The 24,260-nt window shown below is 39.4% G+C and overlaps 1 protein-coding gene across 2 annotated transcripts in view; it reads right to left on the bottom strand.

Moving 5' to 3' along the window:
• Positions 1 to 24,260, bottom strand: part of DOCK11 (dedicator of cytokinesis 11) — a 170,884-nt gene that overhangs the window by 61,024 nt on the left and 85,600 nt on the right. Inside the window, exons 24-35 of one of the 2 annotated variants that reach the window (XM_058536579.1) lie at positions 18,723 to 18,841; positions 17,128 to 17,197; positions 16,926 to 17,051; positions 15,908 to 15,979; positions 14,859 to 15,005; positions 11,456 to 11,539; positions 10,505 to 10,616; positions 9,965 to 10,003; positions 8,163 to 8,341; positions 3,217 to 3,333; positions 1,520 to 1,595; positions 528 to 634 (exon numbers count right to left, since the gene is read on the bottom strand). In XM_058536579.1, coding sequence (XP_058392562.1) covers positions 528 to 634; positions 1,520 to 1,595; positions 3,217 to 3,333; positions 8,163 to 8,341; positions 9,965 to 10,003; positions 10,505 to 10,616; positions 11,456 to 11,539; positions 14,859 to 15,005; positions 15,908 to 15,979; positions 16,926 to 17,051; positions 17,128 to 17,197; positions 18,723 to 18,841 — 1,248 coding nt within the window. The remainder of the gene's footprint in view (positions 1 to 527; positions 635 to 1,519; positions 1,596 to 3,216; positions 3,334 to 8,162; positions 8,342 to 9,964; positions 10,004 to 10,504; positions 10,617 to 11,455; positions 11,540 to 14,858; positions 15,006 to 15,907; positions 15,980 to 16,925; positions 17,052 to 17,127; positions 17,198 to 18,722; positions 18,842 to 24,260) is intronic. The other variant, XM_058536580.1, reaches the window with a different exon arrangement.

The raw sequence follows: 24,260 nt of genomic DNA, 5'->3' as shown, positions 1-24,260 counted from the left end.
TTTCTCTGTCTCCAGGCAGACGTATCCCAAATTTTAACGTTAGGTTTGAAACAATTTGATGGAAGAGTTAGAGAATATACTCTGATTAAGCGATGCTGGGATGCTGAGATCATCAGTTTGGAGACCTAATTTTTTTTTTCTCCCATGTTAATGTCACTACTCTATTACAAAATAATGAAAGGCTGAATCAGTCCTGCCAGGGAGTGATTTAAGTGACAAAGTACATTAGATATGTTAAACTTGAACCTTCCCCCTCTAGAACAGGTTACAGTGTGCTAAGGTTAAAGGAGGTATTCAAAGCTGGAACTCTTCAAGATGAATGCCTTATCCTCTATAATCAGTTTAAGATATCCAAGTAGCAGCTGCCAGGATAGGAAGGAACTGCTACAACATCCAAGAATTATGGGATGCTTTTTACAGATTCAGGATGAACTACAGGAGAGTAGAGAGCTGCTTATTTATATAAAGAGACAGATTGTTGTAGCCTAACACATCACTACGGCTATCCTATATATTTAGGTTCTTACATTTTCAGTGCTGCCCTGATCTGGAAATCCTGTTGCTCCTTCTGGGATGAGGGAACCTCTTGAATCTTCCCTCTTAATTCCATGTCCATTTTGAAAAGACCCATAAGCTGGAAAAAAGCCAAGTCCTTGTTAGCAACAGGAGGAACTGTCAAAATATTTTTAAAAACAAGTGGGTTAATTTAAGTAAAGATACATTTTAGGGAATAGATCTTGGTCATCTAAAATGTGAAGTTTATATACTATATCAAAACACCGTAATAAGCCAAATAAAGAGTAAGCAATTCTTTACCTCTCGAAAACTTTACTATGTATGAAACTACAAGAAATTCCTTGAAAGTAATAAAACAAAGCCACACAATTTGAGAGAGAATTTTATAGATAAGGATACTCAGGTCCAGAAAAGGGAAATGTCTTGTCCAACGTTGGAGACAGATAAGAGGATTGGAAACCAGTGTTTTTCTTATTATTCTCTATTTTCTCAGTATACCAAGATACATTTTTTGTGTGTGTGAGGAAGATCAGCCCTGAGCTAACATCCATGCTAATCCTCCTCTTTTTTGCTGAGGAAGACCGGCTCTGAGCTAACATCTATTGCCAGTCCTCCTCCTTTTGTTCCCCAAAGCCCCAGTAGATAGTTGTATGTTATAGTTGCACATTCTTCTAGTTGCTGTATGTGGGACGCGGCCTCAGCATGGCCGGAGAAGTGGTGCGTCGGTGCGCGCCCGGGATCCGAACCCGGGCCGCCAGTAGCAGAGTGCGCGCACTTAACCGCTAAGCCACAGGGCCGGCCTGAAGCTACATTTTAAATAAGCTTAGACAAGGAAACCTAAGCAAAGAAATGTGGCTGCAAGTGTGAGTCAGATTTTAATTAAAATTTAGTAGAGATCAGGCTATGTATAGTTTTTATTATGAAATATTTCAGAAATACAGAGAAGTACAGGGTACATTTCTAAACAGCCATGCAACATATAGTCTTTAAAGGACTTAATTACCAGTGTCTTTGTCAGTGCTCAGACTCCCTCTGTTTGTAGGTGAAGTGAAGCCACATGCAAACTCATCCCTGGATGCCTGTAACACAATGTGATATCTCTGTCATTTAAACAAATCTGTACACTAGGATAAGAAATCGGAATTAACAGAATGAGGTGGTACACTGATTTTGAACAAAGCTCACTGTGAAAGTCTAAATCAGGTATCAGTATTGGTATTTAGGTGACATCTCTTCAAAAAATGAGGACTAGCATACTGTTGTAATCATGACCTCTGGCCAGATGACATAACTCTAGATGGCTGGTAAAAGCTGCAGCTAGTGCAGTCTAAACGTGGTTCAGTTCTCCTCCTTGGAACTAGGGCCAATGCTAGAAGGAGAGGTGTGACCAGAAGCCCTAGGTGAACCTGAGCTGCAAAAGAAAGAACAGATAAGTAAAATATTTCCAAATACTGCTGTCAAATGTAGAGTGAGCTACTAGAGTAGCGTGAGCTACTGTGTTTGTGAAGACAAACCAGCCTGGCCTCCAGATAGGTGATGCAGCATCCCCACTTAGCTGATCCACATGATCATGATCAGGAGGCTCCAGGCAATCAAGCCATCAGGGAGGCTTTAAAGCAGCTTTCTAAGGAACCCAGGGCAGGCGTGACAAATCAACTGGGACATTTGATAGGGGGAATTTCCAAAGGAAGCTGGAAAGGACACAGCTTAACTTGCTACCCAACAATGTGACACGGCTACTGCAAGTGTGAAGGTGATCTTGGGCCATACAGAACATGGGGTGGGGGTGGGGGGGTAGGGGTTAACAGTTCCACTGGGCAGACTATAAAGACTATAAATGGGTACTCAATTCTGAGCACCACATTTTAATAGGGTCATTGGTAAAATGGAGCATATCCAGAAGAGTATAACCAACATATCTGGTGGAATGACAAATGATGAAGTAGAGAAATCTGGCTTGGAGAAAAATTTAGAAGGCACATGTGAAAGGGGTAACATGTGGAGGTGGGAACAGATGTGTTCTATGTATCTCTAGAAGGCAAAACTAGGATAAGTGGATAGAAAACCTTTTAGGTCAAATATGAGAAGGAAAGTTTTAATTATACAATGGTGAAAGGTTGTTTTGTCAAATGGGAGACTGATCACCTTCAAAATTCCTTTCAACTCTAAGATTCTAAGGGGAGAAAAAAGCACAGAGCAATTGTGATGAGCTAAAAGCAACTCACCAAGAAGTGCTGAAAAGGAAGCTGCCAAGGGAGGGGAGAAGCAAAGGAATACAGTTTAATCCCTGGTGCCTAATATTTTGGAAGTGAAGACTCTTTTGTTCAGCTTTCAAGTTGAATAAATATATGAAGGCATAGAACAGCAGCAAATCTTAAAAACAAAACACTGGGTACAAGGGATTCTTGGTGTTCTCTTGGACCTTGTTACTCAGAGTGTGGTCCTTGGACCAGAAGCAGCCAAAAGCTTGTTAGAAACACATAATCTCAAGCTCCACCCCAGGCCTACTGAATTAGAAGCTGTGGCATGACAAATTCCCCAGGTGATTCACACGCACATTCAAGTTGGAGAAGTACTGCTCTAGGCAAAAGCGTAAATGTCAAACTGGAGTAAAAAGTGAACATTGAGACCATACAGCACATGACCCAATACATTCAATCAAACAAGATAAAACACCAATAGAAACACATTACTACTTACAGAATTCGGCACGCCTGCACAAGAATACAAGGTATCACGACCTGCTAATCGCTGTATATTTTCCAAAAGCAGTCCAACAAATGGGAGGTACAATTGTGCTATTTTGGCTTGTTGGTTCTGAAAAATAATTAGCAAAAGCTTAATAGGTATATAATACGTATATATTACAAATAAAGTTGACTCCATCTATCAGTTTCAAGACTAAAAGCAGGCTAATATCCATGGCAAATTAGTGAAGCCTGAGTCTATTTGCATTTATAGTCTCAAAACTAATTACCACAGAACTTTGTTGGTATTTGAATTTACACATGATACAGGGGCAAATCATATCCCTCAAACATAACTACATAAAGTAAAAGGCAAAAGTTTATTTTTTTAATAGCAGTTGACCTATAAAGCAGATCATATTAGTGCTGTTCTTTAACTCTAGTGAGGGTTGAGTTTCATGTGAGTAGGGTTCCTGTCTATCTTATTCTCTGCTTCATCCCCACTGCCTGGGCACACAGCAGATGGTCAACCTACATCAGCTGAATGAATGCACAAATGGGAGAAGTGAAAAAATGGTGATTACTATATTCATTCAAGAAACATTTTTTGCTTTGATTAAAGCTGCAATTAAAATAATGTTATCTTGGTCCCCTAAATCAGTGATAAGACTTGGGAGATTGATATATTTGTAAATGTGTAAATAAAGCTGGCCACTAGCAGTCTTAACTAATGCAGTACCTCTTATACATATTTATTTATTGCTCTTCTCAGCTATAGACATTCTTCACCAGATATGTACATATACTCAAATCAGCAAAAACAGTGGTTGTGATGGCACAAGAGCTGCCCTCCATATTTCAGGACTTTAGGAGGTTTGCCTGGAGACTTAGATAAGGCCTCTAGGGCACAATGGTCAATCTATAGAATGCATATCAATAGTATCTCATAGTTGCCTTAATTTGCATTTTTCATATGTTAATTGGCCATTTGCACTTTTTCTTTTGTGAATTTCAGGAACTCTTCTTAACAGACTTACTTCTAACATATAAGCCTATCAATAAGCGAGTCTATCACCAGGAGATTCTGTTCAATAGGTCTGGGCTGGGTCCCAGGAATCTGCCCCAAATGATACTGACGTACATAGCGGTTTGAGAACCACTGATCTAGTCCATCTAGTCCAACTTCCTGCCCAAGGCAGGAACGGCCCTTACCTGCATCCCTGACAAATGGTTAGTTTTCAAACTTCTCCTTAAAAATGCCAGCCCTTTCACAGGTTCTGTTAGAAAGAAGGTCCTTTAGCTGATTTACTTCTTGTAAGTTCTACCTACTAGGCACATCTCTGCCCTTTGGAACTACAAAGAGTTAAGTCTATTTCCACTTTTACATGGAAACCCTTTAAATATTTGGAGAGAGTTACCATGAATCGTCTTAATTCACTCTTCACAAGGCTAAATAGCCCTTAGTACTTTCCTTTATTCTTCACATGGCTTTGGTTTCAAGATTTTTCACCATCATGATCACCTTTTTCTGGCAGTTCTCTGATTTTTCAGTGTCCCACTTAAGATCTGAGAGGCAGTATAGTCTTAAGATTTGAGAGGCAGTATAATCTAGTAGTTAAGAGCACAGATTTTGGATTTCAGACACACATGAATTCCAGATCTCCCATTACTAGTTTCTTGACTGTGATCAAGTCACTTAACCACGGTTTTCTCTTTGACAAAATGGGGATAATAATAATGATATTAATACATGTGAGGAGTTTAATACAGTGTCTGACATATAGCAAGTCCTCTATAAATTTTAGCTGCTATTATTAATATTATAACTTATAGATGGGGGTCCATTTTAGTTCTGATAGTGATCACTGACGAAGGAGATACTACAGTCTCTCAGGTGAACAGGACACAGGAAAACATTGAGTCAGTGCAAAATACATGAAAAGTTTTGCCTTCACAAAAGACAGAAAACAGCCTAAGAATCTATTAATAGAAGACAGGATAGATAAATAAGATATATCCATATGATAGAATACCATGCATACTTTTTTTAAGTGTGGTAGATCTAATTTTCAGGATGTATTAAGTGAAAAAAGAAAAAATGCATTATAGTTTCTATTACATATATATTACATATAGGCTTGTGCATGCATAAAATGGAAGTATATACAAGAAACTGATAACAGTAGCTGCTCCTAGAGAGATGAACTGGGGCATGAAGGTAAGGCATGGGAGACAGGCATTTTGATTTTTTTCTTTTTTTACTATGTGCATGGATTACTTAAGAAAAAAATGGGAAAAAGATTTCCCCACAGCCCAAGTTGAAATTGCAATTCTCTTAGGTGTCAACATCACTTGCAGTGGGTACAGCAACTGATACAGACCCCAGGACAAATGTTAGACACAGGACATCCTTGTTCTGAAAAGGAAAGATGTCTCATGGTAATTATAACAAGTTAGGAGATCTCCCAACGCAGTTTATGAGAAGCACACAATAGGGACCAGTGACATCTCCAGAATTTCATTACAGGAGGGGCTGAGGAGTGGCAATAGGGTTGAGGGGGAGTGACTAGGGGGGTTCTAGTCTCAAAGCAGCATTTCCCTTGGAAGCATTTTTTTCTTGACTGTATATTTATTTGGGGTCACTTTGGGGGACCTGACGGAAATTATGGGGGCTTAAAGCTGCCCTCTCTACCCACACCTTGGCATCATCGTTAATGGTGAATATGTTTTACTTGAATGTATTTGACAAATGACCTTTTTACTCAGGCTACCTGTGAACTTTTTGCACCAAACAGAGAAACGACAGTTTATATCCTCGTCCAATATACAAGAATTGAAGCTTTGGTTAACTAAGCCCATGAACAAACAAAGTTCTATTGGAGAGAATACCTGTCTGACACTTTTGAACAAAGAGGAAAGGGCTTTAGAAGTCGCTGAAAGGGTAGTGAGCTTGGCATTTCAATCTTTCCCGTAGTTGAAAACCTCAAACACTCAAATAGGCATAGTGTTTCACTTACTTACAGATAGCAATAGCTCTTTGTGTTGGGGGGGGCGGTGTGTGTACATATACTGTTCTCAGAATTTAATTAAGTAATGTTCAAATATGTGATATAAAATATTTAAAATTCCACCTCTAGGTAAGACAATAGTGAAATTCCATTTTCCTTCACTTTCATCTGAAGAGGCGGGGAAAAAATACAACTTCCTGCTTAAGGGAGGGGAAGTTCATTTTGTACTTTTCCCGTGACTCCTTTGAAATCAGGGCTAAAGACATTTTCCTCCACATTGCATAAGATCCTTTTCCCCACTACTAGGCATAAGCAGCAGTTAACCAGAACCCAGTGGTAACTGGCATTTTTAAAGGTTTGACAAAGCTTGGTTGGAATGGATGACTTTTAAGATACCTTTTCATTAGATATATTTTACCAGTTAACTTGTGTTAAGTCAATATCAACGTTCATGAAAAAGAAAATGGCACATAATAGAGCAAACTATACTAAGTGGAAGTATGTTGTTATAGTTATAATGTGACAAAAACAATGCAAACTACAGGAAGAAAGAAATAACATCTTAAAGCTAAGAAGTTTAAATCTACTTTAGGATAGAATCACATGAAGAAAACTAGCAAAATTTGTAAGTAAAAAAAGAATCTTCGTAATTAAAGAAATATAACTGACTGAAGCTGATAGGCACTTTCTGTTTATTAAGGACAAATGGGAATATTGTAGAAAAAATAAAATCCATCTCCACGTCAGTTTTCCAAAATGACTATAATAAATGACATCATAACTTTATTTATATTTGAATGTAAAAACAACGGGACAAATTATTAATTATGAAACAATATGATGTTACCTCGAGCCATTTGATACCAGGTAAGTAAGTCAGGTTATTCTAAATCCATACAGTTTTCAGTCTGCTTTTTGAAGCCCATAGGATTTAATATTAATAAGATTTGAATAAATATGTTAAAGGTGCAGCAAATAACTACAGCTGTGGCCTTCACACAGACAATGTGTAACGTGTGTAAGGTTTACAGCCACACCCAATTTTTTCACTAAGAAAAAAACCCTCATATTACATATTTTATATTTGACATACTTATGCTTATTAATCACTTAATAATCAATAATATGTTTATTTAGGGATATATATTTAAGGATATATATTTGAAAGAGTACACATGGCTACAACTGTATATGATTTTTTTTTTTTTTTGGTGAGGAAGATTAGCCCTGAGCTAACTTCCGATATCAAACCTCCTCTTTTTGCTGAGGAAGATTGGCCCTGGGCTAACATCCGTGCCCATCTTCCTCTACTTTATATGGGACGCCGCCACAGCATGGCTTGACAAGGGGTGCATCGGTGCGCACCCGGGATCCGGGCCTGCGAACCCTGGGCCGCCGAAGCGGAGTGTGCACACTTAACCACTATGCCACCGGGCCGGCCTCTGATTTTTGTTAATCATAATGAGTTCATGTAACAAATCATGAAGCAGTTATGTTGTTCTTTACGATTTAAGAAACCAGTGTTTTTCTTCAACACTTAACAGTGTTTTTGTTTTTTTTTTTTGTGAGGAAGATCAGCCCTGAGCTAACATCTGTCACCAATCCTCTTTTTGCCGAGGAAGATTGGCCCTGGGCTAACATCCGTGCCCATCTTCCTCTACTTTATATGGGACGCCGCCACAGCATGGCTTGACAAGCAGTGTGTTGGTGCACGCCCAGGATCCGAACCTGCGAACCCTGGGCCAGCCAAGAGGAGCACGCGCACTTACCTGCTGTGACACCGGGCTGGCTCCTGAACAGTGTTTTTAAAAATCATTTGAAACTGAAACAAACCTTATTTGTAAAAATGTTTTCATCAATGCTCATATTATTTTCCTTACTGAAAACTTTAATATAAAATCTTAGCAGAAATTTACTAATGCAATACTGATGATTGCATGCACATCCTTACCTTGTGCTGGTATCTACTGTCAAATGCATGTTTTATCAAAAGATTCTTTATGACAGAGATAGCTGTATATCTGATCTCATAATTGTCTTGAAGAGCAATGGAGGTTTCCCTCAGAAGTAGACCAACCAAGAAGTGATGCTTGCAATACTCATCTGACAAACTGTATTCAAGATTTGAATCTGCAGTACAATGAAATTTCAAACCCATTTATAAAAATATTCAAAAATTACTTTAACATTAATATACTATATTCTTTAGTAATATGTGGTCATGCTAGCAAGAGCTATGATTTTATTACTAATGGATCTGAACAATTCTTTTATCATATAGAATGAGCATGCAAAAATTTAAAGACAGGGGCATTCATAATTGGGGCTAGATGATAGCCTTAATGACAATTTCAGTGGGTAACATAGTCCCTAGATTCTTCTTAACTCTTAGAAATCTTAGGATAGAACTAGAATGAAAGAATTCTATATTTGGCAATGTCTTAACACATTTCTTTATATCTGAAGAGATTTAGTTACAACTACAAATTTGAGTAATTCCATACAATACTTAATTTACTTATCTGTTTATACTTGTAAAGTAGAAAAAAGAAGAGAAACTAGACAACTGAATCATTCTACCAGTACTAACTATTGACTGTTATAGTAAATCTTATACATTGGCCCAAATACAATGGGACAGAAGAACAAAAGGATAAACAGCCTCATCTCACTCCAATTCATCACCACACAAACACAAATATTTTATTTCATAAAGTCATCACTGCAAACTATGTCTTTCACTCCATTGTATATCCCATTTTAAATCCCAGCTGCTAATATCATGGTTGGGCCTTGTTTTATAGCTACTCAGAACGGATTGTGATCAAGTTCACTAATTTCTACAGTAGATTTCTACTGTCTTTCTTTCCTCTCTCCTATCATTTAATTCAATTAGGCCATAAAGCTGAAGGATATGTTTTCTATTTCTTTTTTGGCCTCTTCAGCACTTAATATAATACTATGTATTCAGTTAGGACTTAATAAATGCTATGAGTAGTCAGATTTAATCCTAAATCTTGATGATCTGTCCACCCCTTCTTTTCCCTGACTTCCTCAGAGCTATCAATAAATATTGGGGGAAGTATCTGAGCTATACATGCTCAGAATCTAGTAAGGGAGTAGTTGAATAGGGGTGCTTGAGTTTTTAAGTATTTTTCCCCATTTTCACTGGCTGTAATTCCATCACTAAAACCACTGCTCAGCAGATACTCCTCTAGAGACAAAGGCAGCTGGATTTTCTCCTCGCCATTGGTCATGCTCTTTTGTGAATCCCCATCACTTTCCACGCACAAGGGCCAGTGTTGACTAACCCAGGTGGCCTTCTCTGGGTAGATTTTGCAATGGTAGTAAGTTTTTTACTTCAGTGATTTGAATAAATCCAATCAGTAGTTTCATCCACACCTTCAAAACTATGGCTGAGCAGTCGTTAAACAGGGTCAGAGAGAAGGGAGGCAAGCCTGGGAGTGATGACACCCACCTAAAGGACAGATACCCTCCAGCCCCCATGCTGGCTTGAGCAGAAACTCGTTTTCCGAGGGTAGCGTTTTAAAGTTGATTCCTCTAGCAATGCTCAAGCTGATTTTAAAAGTAAACACACTGCCTCCTAGGTTTTCTGGGTCCATTAACTAAAGCCTCATTTTGGCTAGGGAGGATTTGAAAATCAAACAAAGCCCCCGTCCATCTTAGCCATTCATCAAATCAATTGTTTTTAAAGACAGCAAACTACTTTAGAGTGAACCGAGTTAAACCTACCTACTGAAGTCAAACGGTCCACCGCAAATGAAAAAAAATCTAATTAATATATGAAAAGAAAAGGGACAAATAAAAAACATAGTAACATAAGAATAGTGCTAGACAAACAAAGCATTCAATACAACTAGCAATGGAGATAACTGAAGGCATTTCATCAATTCAGTACACATGTATTACTATTTTACTCTGCCCTTATATTTCTCTTTTGATGCTCCTTTCAGCAGAAATGAGTTTACATAGTTTTTTCTAAATTTAGTCTCATATAAGAGCCCAAACACTACTACAGAGTGCAATTTTACTAGTATCTGACATCTGTGTTTAAGCAGCAATCTATGTAACACACCCCATTTCTTCATACTACAAATATTACCACTGACACTATGATGGAAATGCAGAATACCATTAATGAATCTATCTTCAGACAGCAACAATTCTGAGATATCTTTAAGATGACTGGTTTAACTAAAAAACATTATACTATACTAGCGCTAGCAAAAAAAGGGAAAACAAGTCCAAATGATGTAAAATGCAAATACATACCTTGAACTCGCTGAAGTTTAGGTTTTGCAAATGCCATTGGCAAGTTCAGAGGAATGTAATGTTCGTGATTGCAAATTGTTCGCAGAAATTCAAACTTGTATTCGGCCAGAACCTAAGCGGCAAGAAATTACACATTAACTCATATTTGGTAGGCATTGGCTATTTTAATAATTAAATATACAGCAATAATTTTCACAACAGAAGCATTTAGTATATTAAGCATATCTTGAGATGGGACCTGTGTAGGAAAGAGTTAAGACAGCAGGCCCAAGACTGCTCTCTTTAAAAGGGCCTACTTGCAACGTTGGTCATTGGCTGGCATTTGGGAAACTAGATTTTGAAACGTTCCCTACATGATAAGGTTGTGCCTTCTGTGCTAGCCTGCTCAGACTATTTGTACAAACAATGTGATTTATGGTGAACACCTGTTTTCCTTTCTTTTCTGAGACTCTGGAATTTTGACCAGCCTCCAATACATGACCAGCCCCCAATAAAAACCCTAAACTCCCAGTCTCAAATGGGCTTCCCTGCAGAAATATTGCACACATGTGGCTGCATTTTCACTGCTGGAGAGAGGGTGTGCTCCATGTGACTCCTCACAGGCGGGAGGGCGCTCAGGAAGCCTGCACATGGATTGCCAAGGACTCCACTTGATGTCTTCTTCCCTTACTCATGCAGCTGAGCATCCTTACTGCGCAGCTGTAATGAATCTTAGCCGTGACTATGACTATGTGTTGAGTCCTGTGAGTCTTTCAGGTGAACCACCGAACATGTGGGCTGTCTTGGGGACATCCAAAACACTACCTAATATTCCCTGCTTTGAGGTACAACTATACTCAAAGTACCCAAACAAAAACAGCAGTTCCAAATCCTCGAGAGGAGAATAAATGTCACCCTTGGTCTCATGTTCTAATGTCTGACATCGACTACAGTTATGTCCTTATAACTTACCTTAGGATCTTTGGGGCTGAATCCAGATATATAGTCATTTATCAAATTGAAAACAAATCCTCTATCCATTAGTGTCAAACAGCGCTAAGAAACCAAATCAAAATGAACAGTCAGTTACATAATTCTAAAAGTCTGTCAAGTATAAGTTTTTCAAATTTAAAAATTTTTTAATTTGTTCCACATTAAGGAATGACATTCTCACTTTAACAGATAATAGAATAATTGCTTTCAGAGCTTTAGGTGACCTTAAAGAAAGAGATTAAGGGCAAGTGACTTATTGTTGGAATTGGGACTCAACTGTACAATTTTCAAAATAAGATATATATATACATACACAAATACATACATCTACATACATATATATATACACATACATACACATACATGTAATATATTCAGCTATGCTTCCTTACTTTGGTCAACTCGCAAAGCTCGAAGTGAAGTGTAGGGTGGTCAGTTAGCTATTGAAAGTGGGGCTTGCCTATGTAAACATTTCAGACCAAAAGGAAGTTTTTCTTTGTGTCCTGTGAAGTCTTGGCCTATTAAAACATTCTTCCGGGGCCGGCCCGGTGGCGTAGCGGTTAAGTTTGCACGCTCTGCTTTGGTGGCCCAGGGTTCAAAGGTTCGGATCCCAGGCACGGACCGACGCACCGCTTGTCAGGCTGTGCTGTGGCGTCGTCCCGTATACAGTAGAGGAAGATGGGCACAGATGTTAGCCCAGGGACAATCTTCCTCAGCAAAAAGAAGAGGATTGGCATTGGATGTTAGCTCAGGGCTAATCTTCCTCACCAAAAAAAAACATTATTCCTCTGTGACATCCCTACTAGTTGTTCATATTTGCCTGTTGTCATTGTCCTGCTTAAGGCTCTTATTATCTTGCAACTGAACAATGGCAGTTAGCCTCCTAACCAGTCTTTATGCCTCTAATCTTTCTATCCATTTAACTGCTTCCAGATTAATCTCTAAGTCCTAGCCCTAGTCATGTCCCCTTCCTTCCCAAAAGCTTTGAATAGTTCCCTATTGCCTCTAATATAATTTCAAACTCCTTAGCTTGGCATTCAAGGACACTCACAATCTTGTCCCCACCTACTTTTTCAGTTTTATCTCCCAGTATAGCTCATCCCCTCAAGATGCACTGTGTATTCCCACCTCTGGGTTTTTGCTTATGCTAGGCCTAGCTAGCAATTCTATCACTACTTCTACCTAATCCTGCCCATTCTTCAATGTTCTGATGAAGTCCCATCCTCCTTAACCACCTTGGTCCACAGGTCCCTTTAAACACTTTATTCTACACTAGCTTGTATTCTCTTATTATTTTTCCTGTGTTTTCACCTAGATAGGACAATAGGAACTATCTCTTTTTAGGTTCTCCATAGTGCCTAGAATATTCCTATGAAATAGAAGGAACTCAGTATTTGATTAACCAGCTGTTTGCATCTCACTTCTCATCTCTCCTTTCAACTTTCACTGCCACTACCCTAGGTCAGACCCTCATCACCTCTCACCTGGATTAATGAGGTAGGCTTATATTTATTCCTTCATCCAACAAACATTTTGAGGATTTACTGTGTTTGAGACAATGTACCACATTCTAGAGGAATGCAAAGGTGAATAAGACATGGTCTTTACTCTTGTCCAATGGTAAAGACAAATAAACAAATAATTAAAATACAGCATAATACGAAGTACCATAGAAGTATGTGAAGCATGCGTAAACAACAGAAGGGGTGATCAACACTGCATGGGAAGGTTAGGGAAGAGCTGAGCCTAAACGATGAATGGACTCTGCCAGGCAGACAAGGGAGAGGGACTGATCTTCTAATTGGTTACCCTGACTCTGGTCTTTTCTTCCCTTCTTCCATCATACCAGCAATAAAATTATCCTCAAAAATCTTTGGTGTTTCTCCATTGCATACAGATGAAAATCTAAATGCTGTAGCCTGACATTCAAGGCCTCACATCATCTGGCACCAGATGGCCTTTCCAGCGCTACCTCTGGAGACACATCCCAAACTCTCTGCAAAATGACTTTCTCACTCATTCCTAAGCAATTCCTGAATGTGCATATCTCATCTTTGCTCGTGGATTCTCTACCTGCAACACTCTCATTTCTTGTCTTGGGGAACTATTCTTCTAGTCTCTGTTCATGCTCCCCGGTCATAATCCCTCCCTTTCTTGCTTTCCTATTGTATTTTGTGTGAACTTTCAGTATAACAGTCACCACACTTTATCTTACATATGTATTTGAATGTGATTACAGAGACAGCCTTTCACATCTTTGAATCCTCATACAGAAGACAGACAAATGTTTGTTGACTTGAATTAAGTAAATACTGCTATTAAATCAACTATGTTCTATTCCCTTTACATAGTAAACTTCCAGTTTAAACTCCATGGAAGAAACTGAGATTTTACATTTCAGATAGTCTCATCCTTAGTTTACTTTAAAAAGATATGTGGATGTTTGGTTTTTAATAGACAAAAAGGCTTATGTAATAGTGTTAAAACTTTATTTTAATTCTGGCAAAGAGAGGTCTTATATCAGAAAATCATACTCTGGAGATCTGAAACCTAGTTGTGAATTTTTAATAAGAAAACAAGGATATGTTAGACATTAAAACTGCTTGGATGGTTTATTGACCATGAAGTTCTTAACATAAGGTTGATACGTGATGAAGAGCTGTGAGAAGAGGGAGAGTGGAAAGAAGCAAGTAAAAACTAAGCATATTACAAACCCATGCCCCTTCTCTGTAACAAATATTGTTGTTACCCACTTTACAGAACAATTGCATTCCAGCATTGCCCCTTACATACAGATAACAACAAAATATAATAATGAAAAATGTGCTGTCTTTCATAAATATAGGAGTTTCTGGTATCTCTCAAACAAAATAATCTCACTGACCAAAATTAACAATTTTCATTTACATGCATTAGCAACATGTAGACAGTGGTTACACCAGCAAATGGGTTGCTTTAGTTCAGGAGTTGCAAACTCAAAGGCCAAAAGGGATCAGAGAAGCAACTTAAATGCATAAAGAGAGTCAGGGGCACACTAAGGAGTGGTGAGGATTGTGGCAACATAGAAAGTATGTGCCCCATCTAATGGCATTCAAATTAATATATTTGAAGAAACGTCATGTGAAACAAGCAAAACATGCCTTCTGGCTAAGCCACCTGTGTGGGACCTCTGATTTAATTAATTAGCCATCTCAGTGGGGGAAGAAAAAAATCAAACTTGCTGTTTAACTGAATTGATTTGTCAATTCAGTCAAAAGTTTCTCCAGCAGCCTTATAAAGACCTAGCTAAGTCTCTAGGAAGTGGGTAATTTTTTTCTTTGGCTTTCAAGACCATATTGGTGAAGAATAATTCCTTACCATGTTCTGGCTGCCTTCAACTCACCTTCAGGAAGCTAGCCAAACTATAATTGACATTTCTGGACTCATCAGGAATCTCCGCATAGCGAATCGTCACATGGGGAATTGTTGCAAGAAGCAATGAATGTAAGACGTGATGATATGCCTCAGGAAACCTCTGGCCTCTGGGAAGCTTAAATTAAATAGGCAGAGAAAAAAGTCAGAGGTGCAAAAGGTCTAAATCAATTGCCATTTTTATTTTCAAATACGTTCTATATATAAATGTGTTTTTTCACTGGAGTATAATTTTTCCCTCAACTTAAAAATGACATTGCTAGTTCAATGTACACTTCAGATGACTATAGGAACTATCTGGACTTCTAATAATATAATTGACTGAAATCATTAACAGGAGTGGGTCATTCTGATCCATCTTTGGAATCATGTTCCTGAGATGCAGACACATCCCAGTTTTTCATTCCATTTTTTTCCTGACAAGGTATGTATGCATCCATGCATCTCAATTTCAGTAAACTCATTTTGTGAAAATTCTGATAAAAATGATAAACGTGAGGTGAGTATTTTTTCCTTCATAAGTCTTAGCTTTACAATTCCTATACTAAGAAAATTTCTTTGTAACTTTAAAACAGTTTCAAAATACAACTAGATGTATAACACCACATTCCGGGAACACATCGATTACATAAAGTGTTTTTAACTTTGCACGTGACTTAGACCTTGCTGAGAGAAAGATTATTTCTGATTTGGTGCTTGTTTTTCTTCCAGGTGAATGTTTTAAACATAGACATTTTTAAACAACAAGACAAAGGGAAAGTTTCAAAGGTACTGCATTTTACATGACAAATAGGAAAGAATCTATGTGGAAGAGTCTCTGAAGATTAGACTTTGAAAACATATGAACCGTCAGAACTCAGATTTATACAATACATCCATTGTTTTCTTTTTTTAAGCAAAATTGAAAAAGCTAAGGGCTAAGAACCCTTTACCATAAAAGAGGATTTGCATGTCATGGCTACCTGTAAATAAAATTAGCCTTCTTTGTCTATGTTAAATATTATTCTTGAGGTTACTTACCTTAATTTTATTCTCTTCCAATAAGTATGTGGCCATAGACTTGGCAATAATTTCAAAGAAAAACCATGAGTACTAAAATAAACAAATAAATAAAAATCAATCTTTAATAGTCACCCAAATCTTCGAAGCTTAGCAAAGTCTAACAAATCAGTATGGATTTTGTCTCTGAACTTGAGTAACATTTTAAAGTGATCACAATTCGCTATCAAAGTCCCACAGAATACCTTCAAATTGTGTTAGTAAAAAGGTAATACTGTGCCTCAGGGCTGGCTGATGATGTACAAAGGGCATTTGGTGGGAATGTTTGCCTCAGTGGGGAGGGGTATTTTATCACTGACAATGTTTTTGAATGGCCTACATGTGGTGATTAGAGTGAACCAACTTTTAACTTATTATTGCTTTTAAATTCTCTACAGACAATGAATCTTATTACTGCCTGCACCCATCGAGGGACCCAGCCTGGCCCTTGGTAGAACACTGGGGCCAGCCCAAGCAGCGTAGGTGCTTGCATAATTATAATTTGAAGGGTACAGAGAAGGCTCAAGTAGATATATCCTAAGATACCTGAAACTGAAATTCTACCATTAATAATAGAAATATTAAAAATAATCACAATAATAAGAGCCTCCATTTGAGTGCCTACTATGTGCCAGAAACGATGTGTTAAATGCTTTTCTTGTATTTTAGAAATGAGGAAGTGGAGGTTCAGAGCCACTAAATAATAGGCCCCAGGTCAGAAAACTATTATGTCGTGGATACAGGATTCTAACCCAGGTCTATCTTTCTTTTACACAATTCTTTCTATTACACATTCAACTGGGGGCAGGGGTGGGTAGGGAAGGTGAAGAGAATGAAGAAGGTTCTGTGGAGAACTTGAGGAGAAAGCCCACAAGGGCAAAGTGGTGAGGAAAGGGAGGGTCACATGAGAGAATGATGAAAGACTAGAAGTGAAATGGGTGGGTACCAAACAAGAACGTCTCTGGCTGCTTTTGTTCCCTGTTGTGTCCTGTTTCCTTACCTTTAGCAGTTTATTTACTGCTAAAAAGTCTACAGACTGTTTCAATATTGCTATCATTGTAGTAGCCAAAGTCTCGTGTATCAGCTGGGCCTGAGGAGCACTCGGTTTTTCAGGTCGGAAGTTATACTACAAAGAAAAGGAACCGTAAGACAAAATTCTCACATAAAATCAATTGCTCAGAAAGACAGCTTACTCCACAAACCTTTATGAAGGATCTTAAATAATTATCCAAGCCTTCTTCATGGCACTTTGATACGATGTGTAAGAGAACCCTGAAACAACATTCACAAAAGTCAGCGCGTCAGGCTCCAATTCACTAGCAAAGTTTGATTGTTAGACAAGATCATCATATCTAACCCTAAAGATACCTAACCCCGCCTGAAGAATTAAAGGTGAGATGACTGCATAAGATGTAATGGTAGTTTGGGTCTAACGAAGATTTCAGCCTCTAACACGCTCAGGGCCTTGTAAAATATATTTCCTGGTTCAAAAGAAGATTTTATTTTGGCAACCCAGATGTTTCATCTCCTTTCTAAATCTCTGTATACATGTGAAGTATGGTAATAGTTACTATGTAGGAAAAGACCTCAAGCAAGGTAAATATTGAAATCCCCTCTACTGAGACTAAAAGGAAAAGAATAGAAAAATAAAATGAAAAGCATGTCAACAGATGGGGAAAAGGGAAGGGAGAGACAGGACGGGTATAATGATATGAACTAAAATTGAAAGTAAATGTAAAATTCATAGAAAGTTTTATAGTTAAGAGACTAGCAGCGATTCTCAAACTTTAGCATGCATCAGAATCCTCTGGAAGGCTTGTTAACAGATTGCTGGGCCCCTCTCCCAGAGTTTCTGAGTTTGAATGTCTGGAGCAAAGTCCAATGATTAGGGTTTTTAATAAGCCCCCAGGTAATACTGATGCTGCTGGTCTGGGAACCACATTTTGAGAACCAGTGGACTAGAGCAATGCTTCTTAAATTTTCAACCAGACTATCCCCCACAGCAGAGAAGAGCAAACGGGGTGCAAGTGTGTGTAGCTTGAGCCCTCCTGGGAGAGGCTCTGGCAACAGCAGAAGCAGCAAAGCCAGAAACATCCAGCACTGAGCTCAATCGTTTTGAAGACTCCTGTTTCAATTTCAAAATTTGGGTGCATCTTGCATTCTACTCTACCATATATCCTTGTTTGTTTTCACATAAAAATAATACTCCCTATCCTTTTGAGTAAAAATTGATGGCTTAGGGCCAATTCTGTCCAATATGAGAGCCACTAGCCACATGTGGCTCAGTGGCACTAGCCACATTTCAAGTGCTCAACAGCGAAATGTGGCTAATGGCTACCATTTTGGATAGCACAAATGTATAACATTTCCATGATTGGAGAAAGTTCTATTGGATAACATTGGTCAAGGGCAATGCTTCTCAAACTTCGTTGCATTATGGAATTGCCTGGGAAACTTAAAAATACTGATGCTGAGTTCCACCTGCAAAGATTCTGGTTTAACTGGTATGAAGTGTGATCTGGGCACAGATATTTTTTAAAGCTCCCCTGGTGATTCTAACATGCAGCAGTCTTAGAACCCCCGGTCGAGGAAAACACAGTAAGTTTATCTCATGGCTTCTGGTACCATCTATCCCTGGGGATGCAAATCCCCCAGTCTGAGAAGCATGAAACTATAGAAAACTGATATTAGATTTCTGACTTTTGGGTTCTCATTTGGAAGATAAATTTATACTTAAAATGAAGAAACGCACAAGGAAACAAAAGTTGCTTCTTCGTATTATAACACCAAAACTCACATGGTGCAGTTGATAGGAACTTCATCTTCACGGGTCATATTTGTGAGAACTCGGAAGAGTTGCATAAGAATTACAGGTAGAAACTGTATCATGACTTGGATCTCCATGGCATGCAAACACTAAAATAAGTCAATATTAGTTATGAAAACAAACAGAAATATGATATAACTTGCAAAGGTGAAACAACAAAAAAATTAAGTAATGAGAGATATATTCACTAGAATATAAGCTCACTTAAATGTGAGCTTCATGAAATAGGGGACTTTGTTAATTACTTTATCCACATCTCTATTTTGGCACTCAAGATTTTGTTAGTTTATTTAAACAGTTTTATTTATTTATTTACTTTTTTTGTGTGTGTGAGGAAGATCAGCCCTGAGCTAACATCCATGCCAATCCTCCTCTTTTTGCTGAGGAAGACCGGCTCTGAGCTAACATCTATTGCCAATCCTCCTCCTTTTTTCTTTTTTCCCCCAAAGCCCCAGTAGATAGTTGTATGTCATAGTTGCACATCCTTCTAGTTGCTGTATGTGGGACGTGGCCTCAGCATGGCCGGAGAAGCGGTGCGTTGGTGCGCGTCCGGGATCCGAACCCGGGCCGCCAGTAGCGGAGCACGTGCACTTAACCGCTAAGCCACAGGGCCGGCCCTAGTTGATTTAATATTAAATGCTTTTCTGAAGATAACTAGTATAACTGGGATAAACAAGGTTTGGAATAAAGACAAGTGACTCTTGGTAAACCAACATTCAATTGAGGAGGGGGCGGACATGTTTGGAGGTACTGGAGACTGGCATACTAGCCCCCAGCATTCAGTGTGTTTTACAGGGAAACGTGGGCCATCAGTTAATCTGGTGAGAAGTTAAGTGGGCTTCAGGAAAGTGTGTTTCTATATATAATTGGCTTTACACTGGCACCATCTACAAAACTGAGGCAATTCTGCATTCTGACATCCTCATAATACATTTCTTCAAAGTGCTAACATTCTGTCTCTAGTGAGAAGGTGTGTTAACATCAAAAAGAAGAAATGTGTTCATATTTACATAGAAATGATGCAAGCAGCAAAATTTGTAAAATTTCTTTCTTCTTCCTTCCTTTCCCTCCATATTCATTCATTCACTCACGCATTTGCTCACTCATTGAATCAACCAGTCAACCAAAAAAAAAGAAAACAAACCCCACTGAGCACCTTCTACATCAATTCAATGTTTAGTGCTATGGGAAATAGAGATGGAGGAGACAAGTCTCTGTAATAAGGAACTCAATGTTTATCTTTCATAGGCTCCCTTACTTTTGCTCCATCTTTCCATCCTTCCTCTCACCATTAACATCTATACCTGGGCTGGCCCCGTGGCTTAGCAGTTAAGTGCGCACGCTCCGCTGCTGGCGGCCCGGGTTCAGATCCCGGGCGCGCACCGACGCACCGTTTCTCCCACCATGCTGAGGCCGCGTCCCACATACAGCAACTAGAAGGATGTGCAACTATGATGTACAGCTATCTACTGGGGCTTTGGGGGAAAAAAATAAATAAATAAAATTATTAAAAAAAAAAAACATCTATACCTGAATCATCTCAACAGTAATCTCTTCAATCAGATGCATAACGCAAGATGTCAAGCTCAAAGAACCCATGGTCTATCCTTCAAGTTTTTCCTTCCTTTTGCCCCCTCTCTTCCATCCTTACTGCCATCACCTCTTTTCAGGACCCTCTAACCTACAACCAAAATAGTCTAATAATTTTTTAGCAGGTCTCTGTACAGTTTCTCCTTACCCCCAATACATCCAATTCTCATTTCCAAATTATTATTCCTCAAATACTGGTTACATCAGACCACCTCCTGCCAAGATTTTTTTTATGCCTTCCTATTACCTAAGGCAGTGGTTCTCAACCAGGAGCCACTTTACCCGCCACTCCCCGCCCAGGACATCCAGCAATGTCTGGAGACATTTTGCGTTGTCACAACTGGGGGGTGCTACTGACATCTAGTGGGTAGAGGCCAGTGATGCTGCTCAACATCCTACAATGCACAGGACAGCCCCTTACAACAAAGAATTATCCTGCCCAAAACATCACTAGTACAAAGGTTGAAAAACTCTGACCTAGGGTATCAAGTCCAAGTTACTTAAAACCCAACCTACGTTTTTAGCCTTAACGCTCATCATTCTTCACAAGGCCAAGCTGGTGTCTTGACTGCTCCTTGAATATATCATATACATTTCTGCTTTTGTGCCTTTGTTCTCAGTTTTTAGCCAAATCCTAGCCACTCTTCCAAGTCAATTTCAAACCCCACTTCAGTGAAGCCATTCGTTCACTCATTCAACAAAGACATATTGAATGAACTTCCAATTGCCAAACACATTTAAAAAAACGTGGTCCCTACCATTAAGCAGTGCACAGTCTACGAGGGAAAAAAGACATGGAACTAAATCACAGCAATACCAGAGGTAAATAGTACCACAGTGGTATATATAACACGCACAAAGGAAGAAGCAACTGACTCTGCAAGTGGGCAGGGAATGTCCAATAAGTCTTCAGAGAGGAGGAAGGTTAAAAGATAAATAGGATAATGTCACGTAGAAAAGAGAGATGGGCCTTCCATGCAGAACTGATCTCCCTGCACCAGTATTGCTCCTCTATAATTTATTCTCAACACAGCAGCCAGAGCGTTCTTTTTTTGTGTGTGTGTGAGGAAGATCAGCCCTGAGCTAACATCCATGCCAATCCTCCTCTTTTTGCTGAGGAAGACCAGCCCTGAGCTAACATCTATTGCCAATCCTCCTCCTTTTTTTCCCCCAAAGCACCAGTAGATAGTTGTAGATAATGGCTGCACATCCTTCTAGTTGCTGTATGTGGGATGTGGCCTCAGCGTGGCCAGACAAGCGGTGCGTCGGTGCGCGCCCGGGATCCGAACCCGGGCCATCAGCAGCGGAGCGCGCGCACCCAACCGCTAAGCCACCCGGCCGGCCCCCAGAGTGTTCTTTTTGAAAGGCAAGTTTGATAATATCATTTTCCCTTTGTTAAAAACAAAACAAACCACCACAAAAGGCTGTCAAGGGCTTCCCTTGCCTGCATGTGCCCTGCCTATCTCTCCAAACTCACATGCCATCCTCCCCCCTCGCTGCTCACTGAGCTCTACACTGTCTTTTCTTTTTTTCTGTCCTTCAAACATGCCACCACAAAGTGTTTACACCTGCTGCAACATCCTGCTATCCTTTTACACAGCTTTAACTCCTGTGGTCGTCTTCGTCTCATTCGTCTCAGTTTCTTTTTGGCTTGAAACGTCATCTCCTCAGACAGGCCTTCCCTGACAACTCTATCTAGAATGCACTCCTGGTCATGTTAGATCCCGTTGACCTGTTTTATTTTCTTCACAGCCCTCACCTCTATCTAAAATGACTTACTCAATTGTAATCTCTCTACCCCAACTAGAGCAGGTATGCTGTCTGAATTGTTCCCCATTATACTCCTGGCACCCAATACAATATCTGGCCCATAGTAGGTGCTCAATAAATACGTGGGGAATGACTGAATAAATGAATAAAATAAGGAACCAAAGGGTAAGATAAAGATGGGAGCCCTCTAGTCACAGTGGTTCCTCAGTTTACTGAACTCTTAGCACTTACACCGTGTATCACACATTTGACATTTAATCACATATTGCTTTGGGCTATCATTTGTACTGCTGACTTATATAACTGTCACTTGACTTATCTGTATCTTCTCTCTCCAAGTGGTTGTAAGATTCCTATGGACAATGACCCTAAATTATTCTCCTCTACAAGCCCCACAGCATCTAGGAAAATATTAAATACATCATTAAGAGCTCAACATGTAGATGTTAAATGAACCGACAAATCAATGTCATTTACAGGGACAATAGATGGCAAGGTTTGGTAGAAAGAACATGGGACTAGGAATCAAGAGACACGTCACAGGCTCGACTCATCTCTGCTACTAACCAGCTGAATGGCCACAGGCAAGTCACCTCTACTCAGGCTTCAATTTCTCATCTGTGAAAAAAATCTCTAGAACCCCTTTCAGCACTAACATTCCATACAGGAATTTGGCTATTTCTGTAATCACATGGCATTTCACTCACTGCCACTAGAGGGCGAGCACAGGTCACAAATATCAGAAATTCCACACCCTTAAGACACAAACATGAGTACTTTCTTTTTTTCCATTTTAAGAATACCAGTACAAGAAAATGATGTTCTGCTTCATTCCATTCTTTTAAAACTTTTACAAAGCTTCCTGGAAGAAAAATCCAAAGATCTTAACAGACAAAGCACTCATACATAGAGCTGGAGTTCTAGACATTACCCAAGGAAAGGATTTGAAAGTTAGATGCCTAGTATATCTCTCAATGATAATTAAGAACAATAGTGACCATTTATTGACTATCTCCCTGCTTCTACCCTTCCAACAGTATATTTTCTACACAGGAGGCAGAATGATACTTAAAAACCAAAGTTACTCCTCTGTTCAAAGCCCTGCAATGCTTCCCATCTCATTCGAGGTACATTTCAAACTCCTCACGATGGCTCATGAGGCCTTACCCGACTAGCACCCCAGCTCCCTTTCCAATGTGGTGACCTACCACTCTGTGTACCTGCCTCACTGGAATTCCTGCTGCTCCTCAATGTACCATGCAAGTTCCTCAGGGCCTTTGCACTTGCTGTTCCCAGCTCTCCCCACAAAATCCACATAGCTGGCACCCTCATTTCCTTTATGTCTCTGTCAAATGTCACTTTACCAGAGAGATCTCCTCTGACCACGTTATCTAAAAGAGGAATCCCTTATCACTCCTTATTCCCCTTCACTATGTTTTGGTTTTCTTTTCGTTTTGTTTTTTTTTTTAATCTTATTTATTTATTTTTCCCCCAAAGCCCCAGCAGATAGTTGTAGGTCATAGCTGCACATCCTTCTAGTTGCTGTATGTGGGACGCGGCCTCAGCATGGCTGGAGAAGCGGTGCGTCCGTGCGCGCCCAGGATCCGAACCCGGGCCGCCAGCAGTGGAGCGCGCACACTTAACCGCTAAGCCACGGGGCCGGCCCCGTTTTGGTTTTCTTTACAGCACTTATTACCACCTGACATGGCATAGATATATTTATTCATTTATTTGTTTATTGTCCATCTGCCTCTACAAGAAGCAAGCTCACTGACAACAGCGATATTGTTTTTTTTCTTCACTTATATTCCCAATGCTTAGAACGATGCCTGGGCCATAAAAGTATAGAATGAATGATTACTACACAGCAGATAATCTATCTCATTAAGCCTCACAACTACCCTATAAATTGGCGTTACTGTTATCCCTATGTGACAGAGGAAGAAACAAAGGCTTGGAGAAGTTAAGTAACTGGCCCAAGGTCAATCCCAGAGCTAGGTAAGTGACAGATCTGGGACACAAACTCAATGTGTGATTCTAGAACCCATACATGTTATCTCATGTCCTACTATTTCTCTGAAAGAAATGAACACTTTTGTTTCCTGAGAATATCATTAAGTAATAACATATGTCCAAAGGGAAATCCTG

Source organism: Diceros bicornis, chromosome X (genome assembly GCF_020826845.1).
Source record: "Diceros bicornis minor isolate mBicDic1 chromosome X, mDicBic1.mat.cur, whole genome shotgun sequence".
Lineage (NCBI taxonomy): Eukaryota > Metazoa > Chordata > Mammalia > Perissodactyla > Rhinocerotidae > Diceros > Diceros bicornis.
This window is presented reverse-complemented; position numbering and strand designations above follow the sequence as displayed.